A 25,293-nucleotide genomic window follows, 5' to 3' on the forward strand; every position below is an offset into this window, starting at 1 on the left:
TCTGCCCAGAAATCTCGACTGAAATGGTTCAAGACCGATGAAACATGATTCTTATGCAGTGATAAATAAAGTAAATTGGAATAAAAAGGTATGTTTCTATCTAAATATAAATGTAAATAATGTAAATAGTTGAATAATTTTTAAGAATAACAATGTGAACTTATAAAAATGAAAAAAAATCTGTAATTTTAAGAAAGAAGCGAAACATGCTGAGTATAATCAGACGTTTTAGTGAACACAGTGGTAGTTTCAATTGCACGAACAATGTGACTCTATAGCAACTTAATATTCGATCATTACTCAATGCAGTGGTAAATAATATCGCGTAATGCATACACAATGTAGAAAACAAGAATGCACAGGCCTTTTTAAATAAACAGATATGTATTTCTTTGAGCTCATTAGCATCTGGCTGCCATATAATGTAAACATAGCCAGGGGAGGTTAAGGAGCAACAGATAAGAGAAACTGCAGAAGATAAACAAATAACTGTGTGCAGAAATACTCATTTAACTCCATGTTTCTATAGAAAATAAACATTAGCAGGTTACTGTAACATTAGTCTTCATAGCGCAAATGCAAATGATGTTAGGTCCGATAGCATGATTATATTAATATAGGCCTTATGTTTGTATGAACAGCGTATACATCAACACACCATTAGACAAATCAATGCATCCGCATCAGGATTTTGTTCTGATTACACGTCCACATTTCACGCACTTAACGTATCAAAATGTTACATCTTTGTACAAGCCGTTAGCACACAGTCAGTTCTGTCGTCATTCAGAAATGATTACCAATGAAACATGTTACATTACTGCTGCTTTTGGAAAAGTGTGATTAATATTTCAGGACATGGCTATGCTAATTAAGGTTGTCACTCACAGATATTTTTTGTTTCCAACCCTATATGGTATGCTTAAAACTAAAAGTACAAGTTACATTTTAAAAAAATATATAAAATCCCCCATCTTGGGAGGAAGTTTTGACTTTCCGATCTTAATGCATGTGAGGGTTATGTGCAATGTAGTCTGCTAATGTAATGTTAAGTGCCCATGTATCAGCCACAACATCCGTATCGGACATTTACTGTTCTCAGTGTTGTAATGTTTATATGTTGCCAGTGCTGGCTAAAGACAGTGTGATGAAGAGCTGAAAGACTTTAAAACAGTTCACCTACTTTTTTCATATTCAAGATCTCTTTGTTTCCCTGGAACAAATTGGGGAATTTTTTAAAAAAAAAAAGCAACTACAACATAATAAACATCAGTATCACTGTCGATCCAGAATTTCACAGTACACTCATCGGTAAATCCCTAATTACTTAATATTTAATGCCACTCTTTACATCTATTTTATCCCGCTGTAAAATCATAACACAATTCTAGCCAACAGCAACGTGGGCAGGTCTGTAACGTGCCTCCACAATGAGCTCCGTCTTCACAAGCATTTGGTCACAATTTTTTTCAATTAAAACACATTAACGGACTGATAACCGCCAAACAAGTTACATAAGGCACTGCAACAGTCATTCAACACAACACATATTTTATACCTGTTTCAAAGGGAGTAAAGTGATGTAGTGTAGGTCCTTGTTTTAGCATGAGTGTAGTGTGAAAATAAAAAAATAAATAATTAGAGTGATCTCGCACAGGCACCACTGTGAAAATAATAATAATGATAAAGCAGGAACACAAACGGTTCCTCTTACTTGTGAACTATAACAACAAGCTGACAATAAAATGTGTTCTTTCTCTCTGTTGAGACAAGAACTTGACTATCTATACCACAAAATACTAAAAAGACATTTGCTTTTACTATTTTGTGTAAATATAATTTTTTTTTTTTTTAGCTTCAAGCACTGAATTATCTTCTTTGAATTCCACATATAGATCGTCTAATAAAATACCTCACATTTTTTAACGTTGCAGTCCAACGCTTCACACAACTGTTTCAATTTTTGTCTTGTTTGAGGATCAAAGAGCCTGTTGAACTGCAATTAGCATAAAAGGAGATTAACAGTGTAACTTGACTGGAACTAACGGGTAAAACTGTGCCAGCTTAAGTGAAAAGCAGGCACTCATCCACACGGGGGTTCGACGTTTTTGCAGGCCGTTATCCACGTAGATTTCAGTTTGAATCGCCCGGGAACCAGAGTTATTCATTTCTGGTGTGCATGATAAATCCACTGTTGCATAGTACTGAGCTGTCATACAACTCTGTAAAGTTGTATCGCCTGCTTGAACTGCTCGCTCTCTATTGGCTTTTTAGTGTTGTTGCTTTAACAACAATAACTACTGTGTCCCAAAGTATTCTAGGATCCAAGTATCTGCCTAGAATTCTAGTGAAGGTAACACATTTAAGGTAAGTAAAAATCGATTGCACGACAAATTGCACATAGTGTCAGAGATGCTTGATATAATCGTGGCCTCTGGTTCGGGGTCTGATCAATTCCACTGCTCTAGTGCTGAACGGATCAGTCAGCCAATCAGGTGATCAATCACCAAATGGGGTCTAGTTTTACTGATTTGTTCCCTTTTTATACCATTATAAGTGAAATAGTTTGTGATAGGTAACATGTTATGACACTGTTTTAGACTAAAACATCTAAAATGACTTATATGATAATAGAAGTAACTGTTAGTTACAGATATGAAGACAGATCAGTTTAGATCAGGTTCTGAACAAAGTAATGCATACCTGATATAGGTTATTAGAAACACTTTGAAATATCTTGGTAAATGGTTAGTTACCGTTAGTGCTGTGGTATGTTATTAATGTTAATTAGTTCATGTTTTCACATTTAGAAGTGACCGACCACTCCTTTAACCGTACCTTGTCAAACAGACTTTTGTCCTGTTCTTGTAGTGGCTGTGTGTTCCTTAAGATGTTGCGTGAGCAACATCATAAAAGGAAGAAAAAACACATTTTTCTTTCCAGGACTGAGCCAGCAAACGATCTGATTCATGCCTAAAACTTAAAGTGCTAAAAAGATTATCAGCAATCTATGGAAGCCCGTTTCCGCCACTAAATAAAAACAAAAAAGCTAGTATCCATAACTCGAAATTTCGACTTATTAACTCGAAATTTCGAGAAATATAACTCAAAATTTCGAGTTACTTTTCTCAAAATTTCGAGTTAGCTCTGCCAATCAAAAATATACGTGAATGAAGTTGCTTTCTTGTTACCCGGAAGCATATGGTGCAGAGGAACGCGCTCTCAAAAACGGATCCCAACAAATTGGCGCTTTCGCGAGTACGTTTGCTGATAGTAACACCATGTGATTCAGCTAATAACACAGGGATTTCATCATTTGTGAAGCCAGGCTGAAAACACTCAGCAATCTGTGCATTTACGACTGGATGTAATACCGGTAGCTTAGCTGTAGCATTTGTAGCTGAGGGCTTCAGCTTCCGGGTAACAAGGAAATGACATCATTCACGTAGATTACTGATTGGCAGTGCTAACTCGAAATTTCGAGTTGCTTTTCTCAAAATTTTGAGTTAATAAATCGAAATTTCGAGTTAATATGTCGAAATTTCGAGAAAATAACTCGGAATTTCGAGAAAATAACTCGAAATTTTGAGTTATGGATCCTTTTTTTTTTTTTTTTTAGTGGCGGAAACGGGCTTCCATAGCAATCTGTTAAGACAGCTTAAAATAAACACAAACAGAGACAGGAGGAGCATCACTGGCACCTGGCAGATTTTTACGAGTGTGAGTAATCTAAGAAAAAAAAGAAAAGCATTCCTGCCCTGACAGTGATGTTAGCGTTGGGATGTTGTATATTTATGTTGCGCTCAGTATAACATGGCAGCACTCCTGTTGTGTGGGATTTGAAGAGAAACAAACATCCTGAACCATACTTTAACAAGGCTGTTGTGGAGGCGGAAAGGGCCGTCGCTGCTTTTTTGCTTCGTGTTCCTCTTTTGCTCTTAAATTCTGTTATCATGATCACCTAGAGGGTGTACCTCTACGAGATAACTTCCACTGAGAGCAAGAGAAAAGGCGCCCTCACAGGCTGCTGTCCTGGCTGGATGGCTCAGGTACCAGCTTCCTGTGTCGTGGTGAGGTGGACAGTTTGGTGGGGGAAGGAGAGGCGTTTGAAGAAGAGTCACTCCCACCGCCTTCTGATCCAGAGGGGACAGAGGCAAGGTGTGGAACTGGAGGAGCCCTCTTTCTCCCAAGAAAGCTTCCTTCCAGTACTCCCCTTTTCCTCACACCTCCATCAACCTTCACTGCGTCTCCTCCCGATGCAGGAGCCTCTCCGTCTTCTGACTGAGCATGTACCTTTCGCCTGACGTCACCTCCTGGAATTGGGCTGTCTGGAGGCTGCCGTGCAGATTCCTGACTGGATTCAGCTTTTGTGGCAGATACTCCAGACGCTCCAGCTGTTGTGTTACAGCTTGCACTTGTGGTACGGGAAGCCCACAACTCCAAGACTGAGGCTCTCCTCTCACTGTCTTCAGGCCCAAAGTCACAAAGAGAGCGGCGGGCATCAGGGGTCTGCCCTGTGCTGTCCAGGACACCTCGAGTCAGGCTGAAGTTCTGGAAGTCTCTATGAAAGCATGATAATATAGACAGTCACCGCTAGATAGATAATGGAACATAATGCAAACAGGGACAACTCAGCATTTCCTGAACTTACATTAGTAGAGCATAATCAAATTACTATGTTATTGAAATGCCAAGCAAAGCAACTACAAAGCCAAGTGCTTCTGTTATCGTAAGGGGCCACAAAGTTTCCATCTCTCCCTGCTCTGTCGTCAGCCAGAGCTCTTCTTTGGCGAAACACAGCATTGTGGGTGGAGAACAACTGATTTAGAAAGTGGTTAAATCGCACAAGAAAAACACTCAATCTTGCTTACCAGTCTCAATATTTGGGTTTTGTTTTTTGGGGGGGTTTAAGTTTTGAAATCCTAAAGTTATCACCTTAGTATACTCTTATTTGAACCCTTCTAGTATAAGTGTGTGATAAATGATATTTCACCGGTAGCTGTGGAAGGACTCAGTTCGACGAGCACGGGCCAGAAGGGGGCTCTCTCTGTAGGGTCGCACAGCTCCATATGTAGCCTGGGTCTCGGGAATGGGCTCCGGTGCCTGTAACTGCAGACTGATGACAGAAAAAGAAGAAGTCTTTTATGTTCATTCAAACACATCTTCTGATAATTCAGACGGCATATATAGGTTTGTAACCTCAATAAATGAGTGCTGCCTTTCTAACCTCGAACAGGACTCTCGGAGGCGTGTGTGGTGTAGCAGAGAGGGGGCGGGGCTAATGTTAGGCGTCGCACAGCGGGAGGTGCTCAGGTCACACTGGTCCAACAGCTGTAGCAGCTCCTCCTCTGTAGGCCCACCTATATCTATCAGAAACAAGAGGAGCCTCATATTAAAAACTTACTGTTTCATTAAAACAAACACAACATTCGCCTTCACATTTCTGGCTTTTCACTAATCTCTCTCCTTCCTCACCCTCTTTCTTCCTCTCTTCTCCTTTATTGGCGGTGTCCATCGCAGTGGTCAGGTCCCACATTTGGATGCTGCCATTGCCGTGACCTGTGAACAGATAACGGCGAGGTCGGGACCCCATTCGACTGGAGCCCTCACACTCCCGTACCATGAAGCAAGTGATAGTGGTCCCATCCACTGACTGCACTTCGCAGATCCTGAGACACAAATAAAAACATTAAATGAAATTAAGCCAGGCAACCACAAAGACAAAAACTCAGTCATTTACCGGTAGTAAATTTTAAAAAGAAGTGCCAAGATCCTACAGGGACATTTAATGAAAGAAAAAAAGTATCATGTATGTCAGATAATAGGAAACAAAGTCAGATAGAGGTCAGGCGAGCAGAGAGGCAGGGCATTGTACCTTTTCCCAGTTGATGAGAGCCTCACAAACAGTTTGTTGGTGATGGGGATCACCTTCTGGATAAAAACTTGCTGATCATCTCTCTCTCCAAAAGGACCTGAGAATAAAAAGCCACCTCAGTGATGTTAAGATACTGCACAAATACTGCAAAAGCCGCTACGTAAGGTGGTTAATCACAATTAAAGTTTCGTTTATTTCAGTGTCACTCCATGGAGCTTCACCAACGTATAGATACATTTTCAGTTAAGGTTAATAACGATGATGATGATGACCGGTAACCCTAACCCTATTTTGCACAGGGTGGGATTTGTTGTTTATCTTATCAGTGGTGGATTAAAGAAGTTCATGTGTATTACAGTGCAAACACACTTTTTAACTCTCTCACCTATATCATTCCCAGAGCCGTAGCTCCCGTGACTCTCTGCTTCCTCCAGAGACAGAATCTTGAAGGAAGCTAGAGGGGTGGAGCCTGGCTGTGTGGAGATCATCCCTCTGAAACGGGTTACTGTCCACGTCCGAACGTGGTTGTTATCTGCACACACTGACAGACACAAATACACAACCACATAAGATGCAGGCAGCTGTTACCCTATAAAATCCTCTATAGCCCACACATAGACAGGGATACTGCCTGCAACACCTTCCTCACCTGATACCAAATGTTTCTCAGACAGCATGATCTTTGTCACTGGGCTCCTGTGCACAGTGAAGGTCTGAAAGAGCTGGGGTCCTGATCCTACTGTCTCTGGGTGTTGCACGATCACTCTCACTGCTCCACTACTAGTCCCATAGGCTATCTCGATCCAGTTCCCACTCACACCTGAGAGTAGGAGCAGTGGAAAAACAAAAAGCACAATATAAATATGTACAACTAAGTAACGGTAATTTTTCTGTGGGAAGAAAAACTTGCCCACTCACTGGTTTTAGGTGTGAGGTAGACAGACAGTGCAGTGATGGCGTCATTGGATGGGTCGTGATAAAGCTCGGTCACCAAAAGATCGTTGTCTTTCATCCTCAGAGGAAATTTTTGCATGTCTGAAAAGAAGAAGAAGGTTACATGTTAGCGTGTCTTTGTTGGGGTTTTATAAGCCCTTCACTGAATCATTCACTGACTCAGATCCTGGAATGAATCCTCTTAATAAATTTCAATCTTTTAGATGGGGGTGGGGGAGGCCATGGTTGTTTTATAAGCATTTCATAGAGAATGATGAATGCATGAAGCAAAAAGACATCTGTGTTTATTAGAACTGTTCCAGAATATTTTACTATTTTGTTTTTTTTTTTATCTTACATGTATTCATTTTTAATCTGCTTCAGTGCCTGAAATGTTTGATAGGCACAACAGTGATCATCATGGATCAAAGTTACCAAGTTGCTCCTGGTTTGAAGAGAAAAAGCAAGGGCAGTACTGCTTGGCTCACACAGAGAGAAACACCTCTGTCTGTGGCATTTGACAAGATGCAAGAGTGATCACTTTACTCGTGCACTTAATTTTAAATTATGTAAATAGTCATTATGTTAAACCTGGTTTTGGTTACCCTCCGTTAATTATCACAAAAAAAATTAAATGTATCATTGATTTGCAGCAGGGGCGTCCACTGGAATAAAAAAAATCCATAAACTGTGTGACAGACAGAAAAAACTGTGTGTGTGTACCTATGTAGTAGATAGAGCCATTGTTACAGCCCAGTAGCAGGAAGGATCCTGCAGTGTCACAACTGGTGATGGGAACCACATCCTGAACCTAACAAGAAAAAAAAAAAGGGGAACTAAAAATCAGTTCAGTACTGGTGCCTCTCACTAGGAAGCAAATCTAAGTTAAACAAATGCACAATTCAATTATTCAGTATATAATTTTTAATAAACACAAACAAGGAAAATCACAAGCACTCAGCCCTCTCTGTGTTTTACTCACATACGCTCTCCTACCTGCCAGTGTTGTGTGACAGCGTTCCACACTCCAACCTTTCCTGTATGACTGGTAGCCACCAGCTGGTTCCCGATAAAGAAGAGATCGTCAACAGGTACGCCGAGACTGAAAATCCCTGGGGCAGCGCGTGGAGAGAATGAACTTTAACAAAGTTGTAGAAAGCCGGAAAACGTGAATGTAGACTAAAGGTGGAGTCAGAGATTGAAGGAAGTTACGGGTGATACAAAATGGTATGTATGTATACCTATTAAAAAAATCTAGCCTAAAGCTTTAAAATGGGGGTGTTTCTGTTTATTTGTTTTTTGTTAGCCTACCTATCTCATTACCACTGCCTCCATCTTGGATACTCCAGAGGATGATACTGCTTTCAGAGGCGGCAGCCACCATCTTGTCTTTATCTCCGTGTGGGCCACCCACCACCTTTGCATTGAGTGCAATACGTTCAATGGTCCAGTCAAGGTAGGGAGAGGAAAACACCTGCTGCCATCCAGATGATTCCTTTATCCTGCAGAGAAAAGAACACAGAAATACAAACATGCACCTCTGCACTGGAACAGTTGGATTTGGTTAAGATGAAAGAAGTCTGATATATGAGCTTTCATAAATGTGAGCGTACATACCCACTCTTATTACACCTAATAACAATTTTACCAGGTTGTCCATGTTGTAAAAAATTGATATTTGCAAAAAGAAATAATATTTTACTCTCAGTGTGGACTGTTTGCTTCAGCTATAATTAATATTTGAATCAATTTAACTTGAATAAAACCAAAGATGACAGCTTGAATGCTGGCACTCAGAAACACGAGACATAAAAGACAATGAATGCACGTGTGCATTATAAATTATTTAATGTGTCCCACTTTTGAGCTAGAGCTGTATGAGAAATGTTGTAATATTACCTGTAGCAGATTACAAAGTGCGCATAGGCTGCTACAATCCAGTTGTGGTGTCCTGCTATAATCAGCACCTTCCTAGGGTCAACCATGGGACCTGCACACACAAACAAAACACCATTAACCTCATGTCTTTCACAGCATGCTTAGCAAGACTTTTTTTCTGCCTAATTACTCATTTATTGGTTTCTAAATTACCAAAATTTGATTCAGATCTCTAAAAGCAGCCAGATACTCTGCTCTCTGTTTATTACCTCTAATATGTACATCACATGATACCATCATTAGCAAGGAGCAGACCAATTTGAAACTAGGCTACTTCAGTGAGTGCTACTAACGCGCTAAAAGGATGTCAGGTCATATTAGCTCCAGCAGTGATGCACACACACACACAAACACACTGTACATGAACTGAACTCTCTTACTGGCATATAGATACTGATGTGCCACACATACAACTGTATCATAACTGTCCTTGCTCCTTCACATGCAGTAGATGCACAGTTGTTGGGGAAGGCAGAAGGCAGATCCCTGTTTCTACTGACAAGTCACTTGCTACATTTCCTGCTTGTTTTTTATTCTGAGATTACACCTACAGTATATTCCACAACTGAGTTTTCACAATTTGCTACAATAGATGTAAGCACATGCAAAATCTTCAGATTATGACTATTATTTATCTTCTGTATTCAGAGAGATGTGGCAGGCTACTTGCCCAGTTTGTGGCCGTCATCTGTTCCAGGCGAGGCAGAGAAGGATGGGTGAGAAAGGGGGCCAACGCGGGTGAAGCCCTCTGCTCCACTAGGGCCTGGCCGTTCATCTGAAGCAGAGCCAATGGCTGCTGATGCGGGGCTTGATTTTCGGGCAGGGATGGCTGTCAAGATTAACAGAAATTTATAAATAAAAATTCCTGCTGATTTTCACTTTTATGCTGTTCTAGAACTTATAAGCAGGTTATTTCCAACCTGGAACTTTTTTTTTTTTTTTTAGATATTTTTAAATAAAACCTCAGAAGGATGATCTTTCAGTTCAGTTTCAGTGTCGCTCAATTTCACGTCTTTACCTGGGGGTGGCAGGTAACCATGGAAGAGAACACTACCACATGATGAGCGGTCCAGTTCCTCACACAACAGCAGGCGACGCACTGCACATGTATGCACGCACACAAAGACAGAGGGGCAGACAAAAAAACAAAGCAAAAAGCAACAATATGCAAATTAGTATTAGGTCATTATCATAATAACATTAATATGGGTTACTTAATATAGTTACTGATGCTGATTTTCTGTTTCTTTACTGATGGAAATTTTCCTCAGGATCTTGTTCTTTAGTTTGTTTTGCCAAAGTTCATGTCCACTTTGATTCAAATTAGATCCAAGTACTTTGTTCTGTATATAATGAGTTTAAGAAGGTGATCAGCTTTCACTGAGGTAAGCTTCCCATTTGAGTACAGAGACAATGCAGGGAAGTTACAAACACTGAAACAGGATGTAAAACAACATTAGAGTACGTGGAACTAACACTATTACAGCTGTGAGGTTGGTTAAATTGAGCCTCAAAAAAACATTCACTAAAGAGCAACATTTCACATTAACGACAGCAGCTCTTTGTACTATACTCGTTCCAAAATAAACCCCAACCTACTCAACTATTATGCAATACCTGCTGATACTGGAGACATGGAGTGAACGCTGGCAAAATGTATTGGCTGCAAAACAGGTTTATTATAAGCTTTCCACAATGTTTGTACTCATACTTGGCTGACTCTGTTTCCTGTTAAAACTTTGTTCCACAACATACCCAGAGGAGTAATCCCATAAAACTCTGCTTCATGTCTCAGGACACTGATGTTGACACCCCTGCAGAGAGAAACAAACAGCATATTTGTTCTGTAAGTTACGAGGAACAAACCGACAGAATTACACCAAGAAATAGACAGATATTTTCTTAACATCATTAAGACTGCTCACCGCAGGTCCAGTTCTTTGGTTCTGAGGAAATTCAGTATTGGTGCAAAAGCTGTCGGGTCTCTGTCAATAAATATCTGAAAGACAGAAAATCAGTTGGTGAGGACTGAAAATCCAGTAGTTTGTCGCAATGGACACAAAAGCTGACTAACTATTAAGTCACTTGATTGGAGAGTTAATGAAAATGTCACGGCTCTGGAGAGTTACAGTGAACATTTCTGTTTATTTTCTAACACTTTTCAGAATCCACAACAAATTCTGGAACTAAAGTTATGAAGTCAGAAGTGGCCTTGCAAAAACAGCGCGTCATCCAACAGCAGAGAAGTGGATGTCAGCTCATCTGCTCATCTCAGCATCATGTATCGTACTTCAGAACAGTAATGTGTAACAGACAAAATGTCATGTCCTTTTTCTTTCCCCTGATGTTGGATGGTGCCTGCAGATGCTGCCCCAGTTTGGAAGCAACAGCTACTCACAGCTCCAGTTTCATCCCGAAGAGTGGAGATCCTTCCACTCAGTAAACTGGAAAAGAGACACACACAAGAGTTCTCCAGTCAGCTAAAGCACTGTACAATGTAAAGCACAATTTCCACTTACCACCAGTGTCACCACTACAAGCAACTATTTTACAATAACAAACACTTGGCTAGCCTGTTGACACTGAAATACAAATTATTACCATATCAGTGTGTGCTGTTATTAACTATGACTATTAAGCTGAAAGAGTCTGCATGAAAAAAAAAACTTCAGACAGCTGGCAGCAGAGCAGATAGACTGACAGACGGGCAGACAGACAGGTGCCTTGGCAGGCATTTACACTACTTGGTCAGCTGTTGTCAAACTGTGAGCCAGTCCAGTGTTTTGAGTTTGTTACGACTCTGGTATCTGCCTAGCCCCAATCAGCTGTTTAGCCTTAGAGGGTAGGATTCCCTCTAAGGCTAAAATCTGATTTTAAAAAAGCCACACATTCCAATACCTTTATTATAACATTTACATTGAACACTTTTGCACAGAGGACTACTTTATTATGAACCTTTTTCCGGTAATAGTGAATAGTAATTCTAATCCCCTGATATTTACCATCACTGGGATTGTAGCAGGATGAAGTAGGGCAGAAATGACATAATGTAACATCCATACTTAACATTAATTATGTAATATGAATGAGTGCATAGTAATATGCTCACTGAGTCTGACTGCTATATGCATTTAGATCATTTTCTACACAGCAGCTGTAGACAATACAGAGAAGTCACACAATTTACAACTAAAGTGGAGCTTTTTATTTGGTAGCAGCAGTAAGGGAAGAGCAGTAACGCAATCAGCTCCGCGTATTAACCAAATATATCCCATGTGCTTTACAAGAATCTGGCAGCATTTACAAACCTTGAAAAGAAAGAGTCTGGGATCCACATCAGAGTCTGTCTGGAGGTGCTGAACCTGCAGTATGAATTATAACAAAACACAGTATTGTGAAAAAATAGAAAGTTGCATCATTAAAATCATGACTGGGCAATCTGTCGACCAAGAGGTATAATTAGTGGTCACAACAATGACTGGTGTGGCTAAAAGAAGAAAAAAACTGCCTTTATTATGAAACTGATATATTGTGTATTTTCAGTGTGTACATTATCCCTCGTGTGTAAGAAAGTAGGAGTAACGATCAAGTAAACAAGCTTGTGTGGTGTGTCTACTCGAGCTACATCCGTCGCTGTTTGTCCATGTAAACACACATCATTACCCACAGGAGCTCAAATTTCACAAATAATTGCCATCATCTTTTGAGGTGTCCCACTGACGAAGCTTACCTCGTCCCACCGACGTTTAACTGAATGATCTCTCCCATCGCAGGCGTTAAACTGTTACCATTTGTGGCCATGATGAAGTGAACCAGCGAAAAGTCGCTGCTCCGTTATGAACGTTTCTGTCACGAAGGCTAGCTTGCTAACGCTCCAGTCCCCAGCTCAGCTGATGCCCCGACTCCTCAGCCTCACAGCCTCTCCTGCTTCCACCTTCCATAAAATATCCGTTATACACGACCTATGTGAACCGCGTTGCTATCATGAAGCCTCCGCATAGTGAGCGAAGACGGGCTGGGAGTGTTTTTAATCAAAAAGGCAGCCACACAATAATTCCTTTATTTTCCTGCGCGCTTGTTTGCATCACTGCATAGATGTAAATCGTGGATACTAGGTTGCGCAGGATTTTAGCAACGTGAAACAGCTGTACGAGCCAGCTTAAAAAAAAAAAAAAAAAAAAAAAAAAAAAAGCCAAGAGAGTTCCCCTCTAGCAACTTCCGCTTTCGATGAAACCACGTAGTGCCAATCGCTAAAACAATGTTTTAAGGGGAAAATTATTTTTAATTTATAATTAATTTAGCATTGCTAACCGGCACGAGATACGTACGTTTAATTAATTACTAAAATAGTTGTGTGACATACAAGCACATATTTATGAAATTACAATGCCCAGTAAGAACTTTTGAACTTGTATCTCATATTAAGGGATCTATCTGGATTGTTGTTCAACACAAGTCGCCAGAGCAAAATGCATTTTATTTTGCACGTTAAAAAAAAGTGCAGCATAAAAATAAATACAAAACTAAATATTTGGTAGGTTGATAATTTGAGATACCTAACTCGGAATTTTCCGATTACTCGATTTTTTTTTTTCAGTTGCGGAAATATGAATATGAAATAGCTCAAATTCAAATAATCACACAATTTTCATGGTGTTTAACCTCAACGATCGTGTGATGGAGTAAAAACAAAATCAAAGTATATATCCATCTATATGTAGCAATCCATTCATCTATATATGAATATATATGTATATATATATATATATATATATATATATATATATATATATATATATAGGAAGTTATAATCGGTAGCTACAGAACTTTTTGCTTTTATTTATTTTTTCTAAAATATTAAAAATCTATATATTGTTCTTCTTTTTTTATTATTTAATTTGTTTTATCGGACACAACATTTTGTTTCTTTCTTTGTGTGTGTCTGTTAGATCATGCGTTGTTAAGTTCGGATAAAAATATTAACCACTCCCACACAACATCGAGGGGAATTATGGACCCAGACACAGCTAAATTTCGAACTCAGGCCTAGTGCTTTGGACAAAAATAATGTAGCCTTTTTGTGTAACATTTTTAAATAGCGTTATTCGACGTACTCACCGCTCTGCGTTTTCTGTGCGCAAGCAAGCGCTCCTCAATTGTTGCCCCGCCCCTCCCACTTATGCTGTGCGAAAGGGACTTGAAACCCTGCAACATTTTTTTATGGCGAACTAACATTTTTTATATTGCCGTCTCTTTGCAGCTTTTTCATCAGTATGTAACCCTGGGCTGTTTGTTAACTTTGCGGTGCTCTCGTGATCCACGGTAAGACGTTAGTATGTTGCTATTCAACTTTTTATGTTGGCAATCTGTTTATTTACCTTTCATTAGCTTGTTAGCCTGGGGAAAGTTAGCAAAGGAGTGGGTGGTTGAACTTTAAGCTAACATTGAACACTAGCAGGAACCTAACCAAATAAGTTCACTTACACGAGTTATTTAGTCTCCTGTAACAGTAATGTCATTTTGCGTCTAAGCTATCAGTAAAGCGCAGGGCTTCCTCTCTTAGTAACTTAAACACACAATTATAGGTAAAGAAACTAGAGTCGGAGAGGAAACGTGAATTACAAATTTTGCTAATGCATCCTGAATGCATCTTAACTTCTTACTACTTGGAAAGAATTGTAGCTAATTTATTAGCACTAACGACTCATCCATTCTTCGTGAAAACACCTTTGGATGTTGAACAGCCATTTTTAATCAATACAGATGTTATTAACACACGATATGGACATAAATGTGAATGATTCTCAACTCTTCTACCTCTTAGAACACGTTGTCCTTGTTATTAAAAAAAACCCTATAGAAGCCCTCTCACGTTCTATACATATGTGTTATTGTTTACAGTCCTCCCTTCTGATCGCTACGTTGTTGAAAAGCCTGCCTGAGAAGAAGATGGATGTGTGACTCGTTCAAACAGAGATAGGAGAAACAAGAAAGAGACATTGTGTCACTTGTTTCAACTCAGAACCTGTGTGTTATGATGTCTGAGTCAGAGGAGAGAGGAACTCCCTGTACTGAGGGAAAGCCAGAGCTCACATCAGGAAACATGTCCAGTACTACCCACCAGGTACAAAGTGGACCCTCTGTGTCTCCATCTGTGTCCTCTGTCCAGCCTAGTACTATCTCAGCGACAGAGGATGAGGACGAAAGTGAAGATGAATCATATATTCTGGAAGAGAGCCCTTGTGGCCGCTGGCAGAAACGTAAAGAAGAGGTAAGGGTGGATCATTGAGGTAAACTATAAAATGAGGCATAGATGAAAACAAAATGCTGGAGAGAATAAAAAAAGATGACGAAAACACAAAACTTGAGGAAGGTGTTTTTGATTTCTGCTTCATTTTGGTAGTAAAACATCTGATCTCATGAGCCGCTCTTCCCTTTAAATGTAGGTGAATCAGCGTAACGTCCCAGGGATTGATGCTGCATACTTGGCTATGGACACAGAAGAAGGAGTGGAAGTAGTTTGGAATGAAGTTAAGATCTCAGAGAGGAAAAATTTCAAAATGCTGGAGGTGAGGCACATTGTTACAAAGTGATCAGGCACATTGTTACAAAGTGATCAGGTACATTGTTACAAAGTTCATAGTGACGCTGTGGCATTTTTTGAATTCTATGAGTGATGTCATCGGGTGCTACTTTACAGGAACTCTCTATGAGCAAGTGGAAAAGCAACATTTTGTACTATTTTATTATAACTGCTATGCTTTCTGTCCTTTTTTCTTGGATTTAGGAGAAGGTAGAGGCTGTATTTGATAACCTGATCCATTTGGAGCATGCCAACATTGTCAAGTTTCACAAATACTGGGCTGACAAAAAGGACAACGGGGCCAGGGTGAGTCTCAGGCTTTTGGAGACATTGTTTCATATTCTGTCAACTCCATAAGAATTATTACTATTGCCCTGAAATAATCACAGTTTACATTTGAACAATGTCTCTCTTTGTGTTTTCTACACACTTCTTTATCTCCTTAAGGTGATTTTTATTACTGAATATATGTCATCTGGAAGCTTGAAGCAGTTTCTGAAAAAGACAAAGAAGAATCACAAGTCCATGAATGAAAAGGTAAAAAAAAAAAAGACTTTATAATACTGCATATGTAGTAGAATATATGAAAAGTCTTCTCTAAAGGTAAAAAGTAACTGTGTTTAAAGCCAGAATGTGGGACTGTCTTTCTGGAGCAAAGCGTAGTTTTCATATTATAGTAAAAAATATGTGCTTCTTATTATTTGGTTAAATGTCAAGCCATTTTGGAAACCAACTAGAAATTGCTCTGGTAAATTGTGTGATCCTACAGGCTTGGAAGAGATGGTGCACGCAGATTCTTTCAGCTCTAAGGTCATTTTTAAAAATGTTCTTTTATTTTAATATACACTCACATTGATAGAAATCCAGTACATTGTATGTATTTGTAATTTCTTTTTCTGTTTTTCCTGATATGCAGTTATCTTCACTCCTGTGATCCTCCCATCATCCATGGCAACCTGACCTGTGACACTGTCTTCATTCAGCACAACGGCCTCATCAAGATTGGATCAGGTATAAAATTACACAGGTTTCATCCCCTGCGTTTTAGGTAGTGAAGGCAAAGCAACAGTAAAGGAGTCAAATTATAATAAATTATGGATTAAGAACCAAAGTTTTCGTAGAATTAAACAGGAAATTTATGTGATTTTATGTACAAAAGAACAAGAAACAATGTTCAAGTGTTCAAGTCTTGCCAGTGTTAAATATATTTAATACACAGCCCATATTATTGCTTTTAGTTTGCAAGCTGAGCAGGAAATAGACTTTGAGGAGTTCAGACTTCTTATATAATGGTCAAATCTTTGCCTTGTTCTTGTACAAACCAGTCCTGCACATCTTATGAGGGAACAAAAGTTGTGCATAATGTGGTTCAGAAAACCAATTTTCTGAGTGTAAATATGGCTACAGTGACTCAAGTGTAACCACAAAGCCTCCAGACAATCCCACACTAAAGTTTAAACAACAGAAGGTAATATTTACATCGCTAGTTTCTGAATTTGGTTCATCTTTTCATTGCATATCTTTCTTGTTTTGTTTTTTTTTTCATTCCTTTTTCAGTTTGCAGTTTTGCTTCTTCCTATCCTATGCTTACTTTTCAGACTTTTCTTACTTTTTCTCTCATCCTTCTGTGTATTCTGAAAATAATTGTCCTTATCTCATTTGCAGTTGCTCCAGACACCATTAACAACCACGTAAAGACTTGTACCGAGGAACAGAAAAACTTGCACTTCTTTGCTCCGGAATATGGAGGTAGATTTAATCAAAATAAGACCTTATATTATTTTTCTCTTATTACTGATATTAGCAATTTATACCTATGATACAGCTCTGTTGGAAAACATGTTTAAACACATGAACTTCAGCTTTCTCACAAAAATATTTTTATTATATTAACATGATTGAAAAGTCAGGGTGTTCCATATTTCATTTTCTTTCCTTTAGTTTAAGAGAGTACACGTTTTTCTCTTCAAAACCCTTTCTGTTAAATAAAATATGGCAAGCTTGTATTTTTATACAAACAGTATTTTATGTAAATGTATATAACATCAAAGTAATAGAACATTATAAAATGTAAGGAAGAGGTCCTTGGAGGCATACTAAATTCTTATGCCCTATTCTAATATTTTTGCTTATTGCACAGTTATTTTTCCATTGAAATTGCAGGCACAAAGTACTTCATGCAACAGGATCATGTATGCTCTTATTAATATCTCTTTTTGGGTTGGTTTTTTTTTGGTTTTTGGGGGTTTTTTTGGTCAGCTGGTGTGCTGTCAAAGACGCACTTTTGATTATTGGATCATAGGTCTTAGTCTAGATTACGATGTAATATATGTACATACTGTCTTTTCCCATTGTAGATGTTGATGTTACTACAGCTGCAGACATCTACTCCTTTGGCATGTGTGCCTTAGAGGTGAGATGGGATCCGTAGTATATGATATATAAGAGCTTAAACTGTTTCCCAGAGCTGTCTGTTAATGAGTGCTGATGTGTTGCAGATGGCACTGTTGGAGATTCAGGGGAATGGAGACTCTTCTTATGTTTCTCAGGAGGCCATCAACAATGCCATACAGTTACTGGAGGACCCACTGCAGAGGGTGAGATTCAGTATATCGTGTGTTTGTAGGCGTCAGCATCTTTATTCAGTCCTGATCAAAAGTTTAACACCACTTAAAAAAATGGCAAAAAATCATATTTTGCATGGTTGGATCTTAACAAGGTTCCAAGTAGAGCTTCAACATACTACAACAAGAAATGGGAGTAAGACAAAACATTTTTCTGGACATAACCAGCGGCTGTTTGATACCCCTGCACCTCTTGAAGCTCCATTGTTCCACTGAAGGAAAAAGCACCTCACACCATTTTTTTGAAGGCCTTCAGTCTCAGATGCTGTCTGATGTTTATGGGGCTGCAGTCGGCACCAGTAACAGCCTTAATTTGGGTTGAGGACCATCCAGTGTCTTGAACAACAGCCAATTAGATCCTCCGGCTCAGTGCTGGTGAAATTTTTTTGGTTCTTCCAATCAACCATAACCCTCAGGATCATTTAAGAAATTCCAAATGACTGTCTTACTGCGTCCCACCTCAGCAGCGATGGCGTGCTGCGAGAGGCCCTGTTTATGCAGTTCAACAACCTGACCACGTTCAAAAAGGGAATGATTTTTTTTTTGCCTTTGCCATCAGAACATCATGACAGTGACAGCTGACAGAAAATGGCATCGAATCCACATTTTTGCACAGATTTGGCCTTGTGGTCCTAAACATGTGGTCCTAAACTTTTGATGAGGTGTTTCAGTTTAAGCATTACTTTCATTAAATTGCATGCTCAAAAAATGTTTTGTCTCATTCCCATTTCTTCTGTATATTATAGTTTTTGTTTCCTTTGTCCTGCCTCCCTCCTTCACTCTCAACCGGTTGCGGCAGATGTATGCCCCTCCCTCTCCTGGTTCTGCCAAATGTTTTCTACCTGTTAAAAGGGAGTTTTTCCTTCCCACTGTTGCCAAGTGTTTGCACACAGGAGCTCACCTAATTGTTGGGTTTTTTCTTATGTTATATAGGAATTAATCCAGAAGTGCCTGGAATGTGACCCTCTTGCCAGACCTACAGCCCGGGAGCTTCTTTTTAACCAGGCTCTCTTTGAAGTACCGCTCTTAAAACTGCTGGCTGCACACTGTATTGTCAGCCATCAACGTAAGTCCCTTCCCCCCAGCAAAAACAAAGTTTTATCAGGCTTAAAACTTGCAAACCTCTCATGAAGAAGACATGTTTTTTTTAAAACTGAACAAGCAAATTTAGAAACATAACTTTAAACTGCATTGTTAACAGTGTGATAAACATATTGCACTGCAAGTTTCATAAGCTTTTTTTCTGCTAATTCATTATCATCTTTTTGTGGTGTGGTACTGAGCAAAACAGGTCGCAAGCTAGTGTGACTAATGGTGTTATTTCCTGCCTCTTGAACAGATGCAGCAACAAGCATGTATGCAAGTGTAAATTTAAAGATATTTACTTTTATGTTAATTTAATTGCCCAGACATGATTCCTGAGAATGCCCTCGAGGAGATCACTAAGAAACTGGACCCAAACCTGGTTGTTGCCGAGACCAAAGAGGATGTTCAGCTCAAGTAAGTGCCAAAGGACGATATTCGTGTTGTAGTTTAAATGAACATCTAAAATTATGTTTTTATTTTGCACCTTATTTAAATAGCAGTAACATCAGTGATATAAAGTATTCTCTAGGTTGTTTAGTAGTAGAACATACTGTTTATTCAGCAATATAATAGCTGAAGGGTTGTCAAATAACTCCCCCCCAAAAAAATATATATACATATTTAGTTTTTTGTATTTTTCATTAATCATTATATTATATTAAATATTGTCTCAAATGGTTCAAAAAAGTACTATTCCCTTTTTTTCTGTAGGCTTTCACAGTTTCCAGCTTTGGAGCTGGACAAGTTTCTGGAGGATGTGAGGTAAATGCACAGCTGCTGTGTATGCTCAAAAATGGGTCTGGCCACAAGGAGGCAGTAGTGGGCCATTTGACTGTTTTTTGTACTGCCTCCACTTATCTTTTAAAGTACTATATGATGTGATACTATTTTGGATATTTTCAGTATCTTAGATTTTGTGGCTATTATTTGTTAAAAAAATAAAATGTTGTGTTTTGGGCCTTTGTCTTCAACTATTAACCATATTTATTACACTGATTTATCCAATTCCCATTCTTATTCCATTGTGTTATCAGTTCACTTTGTTTCTTTTTTATGTTTTCTCCACATTTTCCTGTCTTTTTTCTCTCTTTTGATCAGGAATGGTATTTATCCAATGACGGCATTTGGGCTGCCCTGTCCACATCAGGCTCAGAAGGAGACTATTAAATCTCCTGTAGTCGTCCCTCCAGTCAAATCCCCAACACCTGAACCTTCAGAGCTTGAGACACGGAAGGTGTGTAAAACAACTTATACCAGCATAATGGACATTGAACTGGCCACTGAATGAAGACAGCGCATCATATAAAGTTCTATTGTGACTGCTCTTCTTTTTCTGCAGATTATTCAGATGCAGTGCAGCTTTGAGCCTGTCGAAGAGGGAGCAAAGTATCATGTAAGAGTTATAACATTAGCAGTTTTCTCTTTTTATTTTTAAAATAATTCAAAATACAACAACCCTGCTGCAACAACTTGAAATGAAAATAACCTTTTCTCAATCTGTTTCTGTCCTTTTAGCTTACATTACTGCTGAAAATGGAGGATAAACTGAATAGACATCTAAGCTGTGACATGTTACCTCGTAAGATCAACATATTTCATATCTTATCATCAGTTCATATGACACGCTGACACATGTGTAGTGAGCTTGAAAAAGCTAAATGCTGTTGTCGGTCAAGTATAGAAAATTTGGAAGACTTGCTTTATAAACACACAAAAAAAAAACAATATTTAAAATTTCCATCAGCTAAACCTTAATGGCTTCTGGTAGAGGTTCACATGTAAACATGTCAGACTTCAGAGTGAGGTTTTTATAAAGAATAAGTATTTTGTCGATAGGTTTGGATTTAGGGTTAATGATAGAATTTCATTTGCATGTATTGGTAAACAAGGTTGACGAGGTTGTAAATATCTGAGTGTGATTTTTATTACTTTTAACATGAAGTATCTGTCTCCACGTGTTTGTACTGAGCCATGTAGGAAAGTGAGAGTGAAGTTCCAGAGAGAGCTTGAATGGCGTCACAATGTATACAGTGTGCATGACTATTTTAGGCTGGAAGACTAGCTGTCGCTTGTGTGTCATGAAAATCTTGTGCTTATTTTAAAAATTTATTTGACGTGCTTTTATTAGATGGTTGAAATCTGATCAGTCTTCATCATGGAAAAAGAAAAGGTTTTTTTTTTTGTTTTTTTTTATTTTGCTAGTTTTTGAAAGACAAGTAGAAGCTTGAAGGGAGGCAAATGAGAATATAACATACAACTGGCAGTGCGATCTGATCTAATGCACATGCACAAACAGGTATGGTAGGCATGTGTAATGTTGCAGGCGTGTGGAGAATGTCAGGCCTGTGAAAGGCTGCAGCTGACAGCTGTCACCTCCTGTGTCAAGATCTGCTCATCTCTTCCCGGGCTTTCATCCCCCTGTCTCTCATTTACAGACTCAGTTTGTCACATACTCGCATGCATTCACTTTACTCTATCTCTTTAGCATTTTCTGTTTCTCACACCACATGTCTTCTTTTGGACACTTACACCCAAATGCCACTGAAATACTTGATGAAACTTTACCTCCACGTGCACCCACAATTACTAATCACGCCTTGTTGTTCTTGCAACTGTCTTGGATATTTTTTAAAGACAGAAAAGCCCTAACTCACATTGAGCCACTCAGATTTCACCACCTTAGCATTTTGCATGGTTAAGCTAAATCCTGCTACAACATATATACAAGTAAAGCATGTTTACATTAAAGGTAAATGGGTGCTAATTTTGTTAAATGACTTAATACCATACCACAAGGAGCAAACAAGTGAGGAAGCCTCACCCTGAACTTGAATATCAAGCCCCTCTTCACGTAGCTGGGGCCCACAGGTGTGTTTGTTAATGTCAAAGTTATTGGATCCTCTATCTCCTCCTGCAGCTTGCGTTGTCCCAGCCACATTCCTGGTATAGTTATAAACTGACAGCTGTGTTATTAAAAATTGACAGACCATGACAAACCACACAAAGCACAGAATAGTGCAGCCACTATAGCGATAATGGAAAAAGTTTCAAAACATTAGGTTATAACCAAACAGGTGGTCTTGGAAGGAAGTAGGCAACAAAATTTGTGATAATACTTTGTTCTGAACATTTTACCAATGTCTTAATGTATTCTGAGCAACCTAGCAATTATGTAAGCACCTTTATCTGACATTTTCTGCCAGTTTTTAGGTAAACAGTGTGTACAGTCACATATTGCTGTGAAAAAGAAAGAACGGGATTAGATGTTGACAAACTAGATAAAACTAGATTAGATTTGGGGTTTTTTATGGCTGTAGAAAGAAGAGTTGGGAGATACTAAGACTTCAAAAAGAGACAAACATGGTTTAACAGTTTTTGACCTGGCAGAACCACTTTTGTCCTTTTCTTCTAATTTGATAAATCTCTTCCGGCCCCCTCAATACTAGATGCTTGTTGCCTTATAACATTTAAAATTTGCACAGCCATACCACAAAACTGTTTTAGTGGTGCAAAGAGCAACCAGAGTAGTTGTTTTTTTTATTCGTCTTATGTGGTGTGTGTGGGGGGGGTACTTAACACTTTTATTAGCTTTAGCTTCATGGGTGTGTGTGCTGAAGTTGTGACTGTGAATTACTGTTACAAACTACATTGGTATGTGTTTCAGATGAGAACTTTCAAGACTTGTCCGCAGAGTTGGTGCAGCTGGGCTTAATCAGTGAGGTGGGTTTTTTCCTGTGTTTAAAAAAAATCATATTGTGTGTGTGTGTGTGTGTGTGTGTGTGTGTGTGTGTGTGTGTGTGTGTGTGTGTGTGTGTGTGTTATTTCCAGTGTTTGAAAGTGGCAGCTGATCATTATTAATATACTCTCCCACACAGAGACATTTTTTTTTTTTACTTTTTGCCAACATTTCTTACTTCCTGACACAGTTTCTGTTATATATTTATTTATTTGTATGTATGTGTGATTATAACATCCTGGGTTGTTGTCATTGTCTTTATGTTCTTTGCAGGTGGACCAAAACACAGTAGCCATTCAACTAGAAGAATCATTCAACCAAGTTCCTCACTAGCAATGGCTTACCAGACCATCGCTCTCAGCCTTGTTACATGTTCTTTTTTGTTACTCAACACAGTGACTACCTGGTTTGCTTGTTTCATTTTTATTTTATTTTTTAACGAAGCCTTAAGCGATGATGTGACCAAAGGAGAAGCGCTTTCTTACTTCAGGGAATAACATTTCCTAAAAGCTCCCAAATATTAAAAGTAAAGCCAGATGACTCCACGCAAACCTCCAGTAGTAATTTGAAGTTTTTATTTTAAAAGTCAAATGCATACACGCCTACAATATGTTCATGCCAGATCCTTTTGAATGATTTGGCTATTAAGTTAGGTATGTCGAATTGCAAGCTAAACTTAATCAGTGCTGGAACATTGATCAAGTTTATCACACTTAGTTTCAGTTTTATATTGAAAGCTACACTTTCCTCACAGTTGTATTTCAGGGCAGGGTGTTTACATAATGATTTGCCTGACCTGTTTGTGTTCTGGGAGGAGATGGTGTAAAACTTCATCAGACCTCATTCTGGCCTTTAAGAGTCACACGGTTTTCTTGCTCCTGTTTTACAGTAGAATCTAACACCTGTTGACAGTCAGCAAAATTGTGACTTGGAGGGAGGTGGAGGGATGCGTTTCCACACCAAGGAAATCTAGAAAACAACTTACATCAGTTTCTTCTCGTTTGGCCCCTCGTTACATGATAGAGCATTCCCACCTCTTTGAATTTCAGTGTTTGCTAGACCAACCCAAGTGCCTGTTGGGTTAAATATGTGGAATAGTTTGAAACTGGGTAACAGACACTTGCTTTATTTCACTTGATAGTTTAAAAAAAATCTATGTAATTTAAAAGGCCTTTGGTACACAACAAAATGTGTGTGCATTTCACATTTTGAGAAGCCATCTTACCCTCTTTCTCTGAAAGATGATCTCTTGGTTACTTTAAGATACTGTGAACTCAGTGTTACTGAATTTCTCTTTTATTTTTTTATGGGTTTGCTTTACTGTAGGCGCTCTTGCCTGTAATTCCTTCTTTCATATTGTTTTTATGTTGTTTGGTTTTACCATTTGCTGCTTGTTGGGTTCGCACACGGTACTCTTCCCTTAAGTCGTTCAGAGAGACTTGTGTACTAAACTCATCTGCCATATCTTGTAGAGAGATGACCCAGGCTTTTCTTTGTGTGTTTTATACATGTTAATCCGAAATAGCATGTGTTTTTCTTTATTTGTTTACAGCAACAGCACAGACACCACGCTGATAGTCTCAGCCAATACACAACCCGTTGTGTTTCCGTTGTTTTCTTTGCTAAACAGTGATTTTTGCTAAAACTCGGACCTGTTGCATTGAGCACAGACACTTGAGTAAACACCTTTTACATCATATAGGTCTTGTTTAGACCTGTGTTGTGACCAGGGAGTTAATTGTGGCCTTTTTGTGACATTGTGGCACAAAACTCTTTTTGAACTACTGGTACTGCTGTCTGAAAGCTCAAACAATTTAGGAACTTAAACAGGTAGCAAAATTGCTAGAAAAACAACTGTTGCGTACGATAACTTCTGCTGTGCTGGTAGTTTATTAAAAATATACTTCTAAGTGTATTGTAACTAGTCTAGCAATCCGATGAAAAGTTGTTTGCGCTTTCAGACTGATATTTAATCCAATGCTGGTTATTGAGCTATAATATTTAAGCTGTACACCTCTCTGTTGAGATAATAATCCAGTGATTTCAGTGGTCTTTTTCACCAAGTTCAGGTCACTATTTTTCTCCCACCTTCTTTTGTACATAAGTGTTCTGTCCTATTCAATTATTTTCCACTGTCTGCATGTGTGTTTGTGAACTGGCAAGGTTGTATTTTCCAAAGAGTTGTTCTCATGCCAGCCAGGAGAATGTAAATGCAACACATGTAGAAGTGGTTAAAAAAAACAAAACAACCAATGTGATGCACCTGAGTTTTATACTGACTCTCTCTCCCCTGCACCTCTGTTCTCTCTTACTTTTGTACCTTTCCAGCCAGTTTGTGATGAAACTGGTTAATAAGTTATTGTACAGGGTGTGCAGCTTTAGCCAGTTACTCCATGATACCAGCTTTTGGTTATATTTTGAAATTCCTACATTTTGTATTTCAAAGAATACTGGTTCTTACGAATAAATGTGTGAATTGCATCATGACTTTGTGTTTTTGGAGTCGTTTACTTATCAG

General features: G+C 38.8%; 2 protein-coding genes across 2 annotated transcripts; one reads left to right on the top strand and one right to left on the bottom strand.

Annotated features, from left to right (window-relative positions):
* Nucleotides 1-214: 214 nt before the first annotated feature.
* kctd3 (potassium channel tetramerization domain containing 3) lies at nt 215-12,912 on the bottom strand. Its single transcript, XM_084931063.1, has 19 exons — nt 12,477-12,912; nt 12,055-12,108; nt 11,145-11,190; nt 10,672-10,745; nt 10,502-10,560; nt 9,765-9,845; nt 9,417-9,575; nt 8,708-8,798; nt 8,120-8,310; nt 7,805-7,920; nt 7,532-7,619; nt 6,794-6,910; nt 6,525-6,695; nt 6,261-6,416; nt 5,876-5,972; nt 5,476-5,669; nt 5,228-5,366; nt 4,994-5,116; nt 215-4,561 (listed from the first exon to the last, which is right to left on the bottom strand). Exons 1-19 carry the CDS (start codon nt 12,545-12,547, stop codon nt 4,018-4,020), a joined length of 2,571 nt encoding a protein of 856 aa, XP_084787189.1. The 5' UTR covers nt 12,548-12,912; the 3' UTR covers nt 215-4,017.
* A 992-nt stretch (nt 12,913-13,904) lies between these two features.
* On the top strand, nt 13,905-25,262 carry LOC146393560 (nuclear receptor-binding protein-like). The gene is made up of 18 exons (XM_084931071.1): nt 13,905-14,068; nt 14,648-15,017; nt 15,193-15,315; nt 15,534-15,635; nt 15,777-15,866; nt 16,099-16,139; nt 16,246-16,340; nt 16,995-17,078; nt 17,687-17,742; nt 17,828-17,926; nt 18,887-19,019; nt 19,363-19,453; nt 19,751-19,801; nt 20,138-20,273; nt 20,379-20,432; nt 20,555-20,618; nt 22,704-22,759; nt 23,049-25,262. The coding sequence occupies exons 2-18, from the start codon at nt 14,781-14,783 to the stop codon at nt 23,106-23,108; spliced, it is 1,572 nt and encodes a 523-aa protein (XP_084787197.1). The 5' UTR covers nt 13,905-14,068; nt 14,648-14,780; the 3' UTR covers nt 23,109-25,262.
* The last annotated feature ends 31 nt before the right edge of the window (nt 25,263-25,293 follow it).

Source organism: Perissodus microlepis, chromosome 1, assembly GCF_051167445.1.
Source record: "Perissodus microlepis isolate ML-2025 ecotype Zambia chromosome 1, ASM5116744v1, whole genome shotgun sequence".
NCBI lineage: Eukaryota > Metazoa > Chordata > Actinopteri > Cichliformes > Cichlidae > Perissodus > Perissodus microlepis.

Excerpts from the sequence above, each read along its gene's own strand:
- LOC146393560 (XM_084931071.1), top strand. The coding sequence starts at position 14,781 with ATGATGTCTGAGTCAGAGGAGAGAGGAACTCCCTGTACTGAGGGAAAG. Across the intron at positions 15,018-15,192 it reads GGCAGAAACGTAAAGAAGAG|GTGAATCAGCGTAACGTCCC; the intron begins GTAAGGGTGGAT and ends CTTTAAATGTAG. Across the intron at positions 20,274-20,378 it reads CAGAGCTTGAGACACGGAAG|ATTATTCAGATGCAGTGCAG; the intron begins GTGTGTAAAACA and ends CTTTTTCTGCAG.
- kctd3 (XM_084931063.1), bottom strand. The coding sequence starts at position 12,547 with ATGGCCACAAATGGTAACAGTTTAACGCCTGCGATGGGAGAGATCATT. Across the intron at positions 6,417-6,524 it reads TGAGAAACATTTGGTATCAG|TGTGTGCAGATAACAACCAC; the intron begins GTGAGGAAGGTG and ends TGTGTCTGTCAG. Across the intron at positions 5,117-5,227 it reads CTCCGAGAGTCCTGTTCGAG|TCTGCAGTTACAGGCACCGG; the intron begins GTTAGAAAGGCA and ends TTCTGTCATCAG.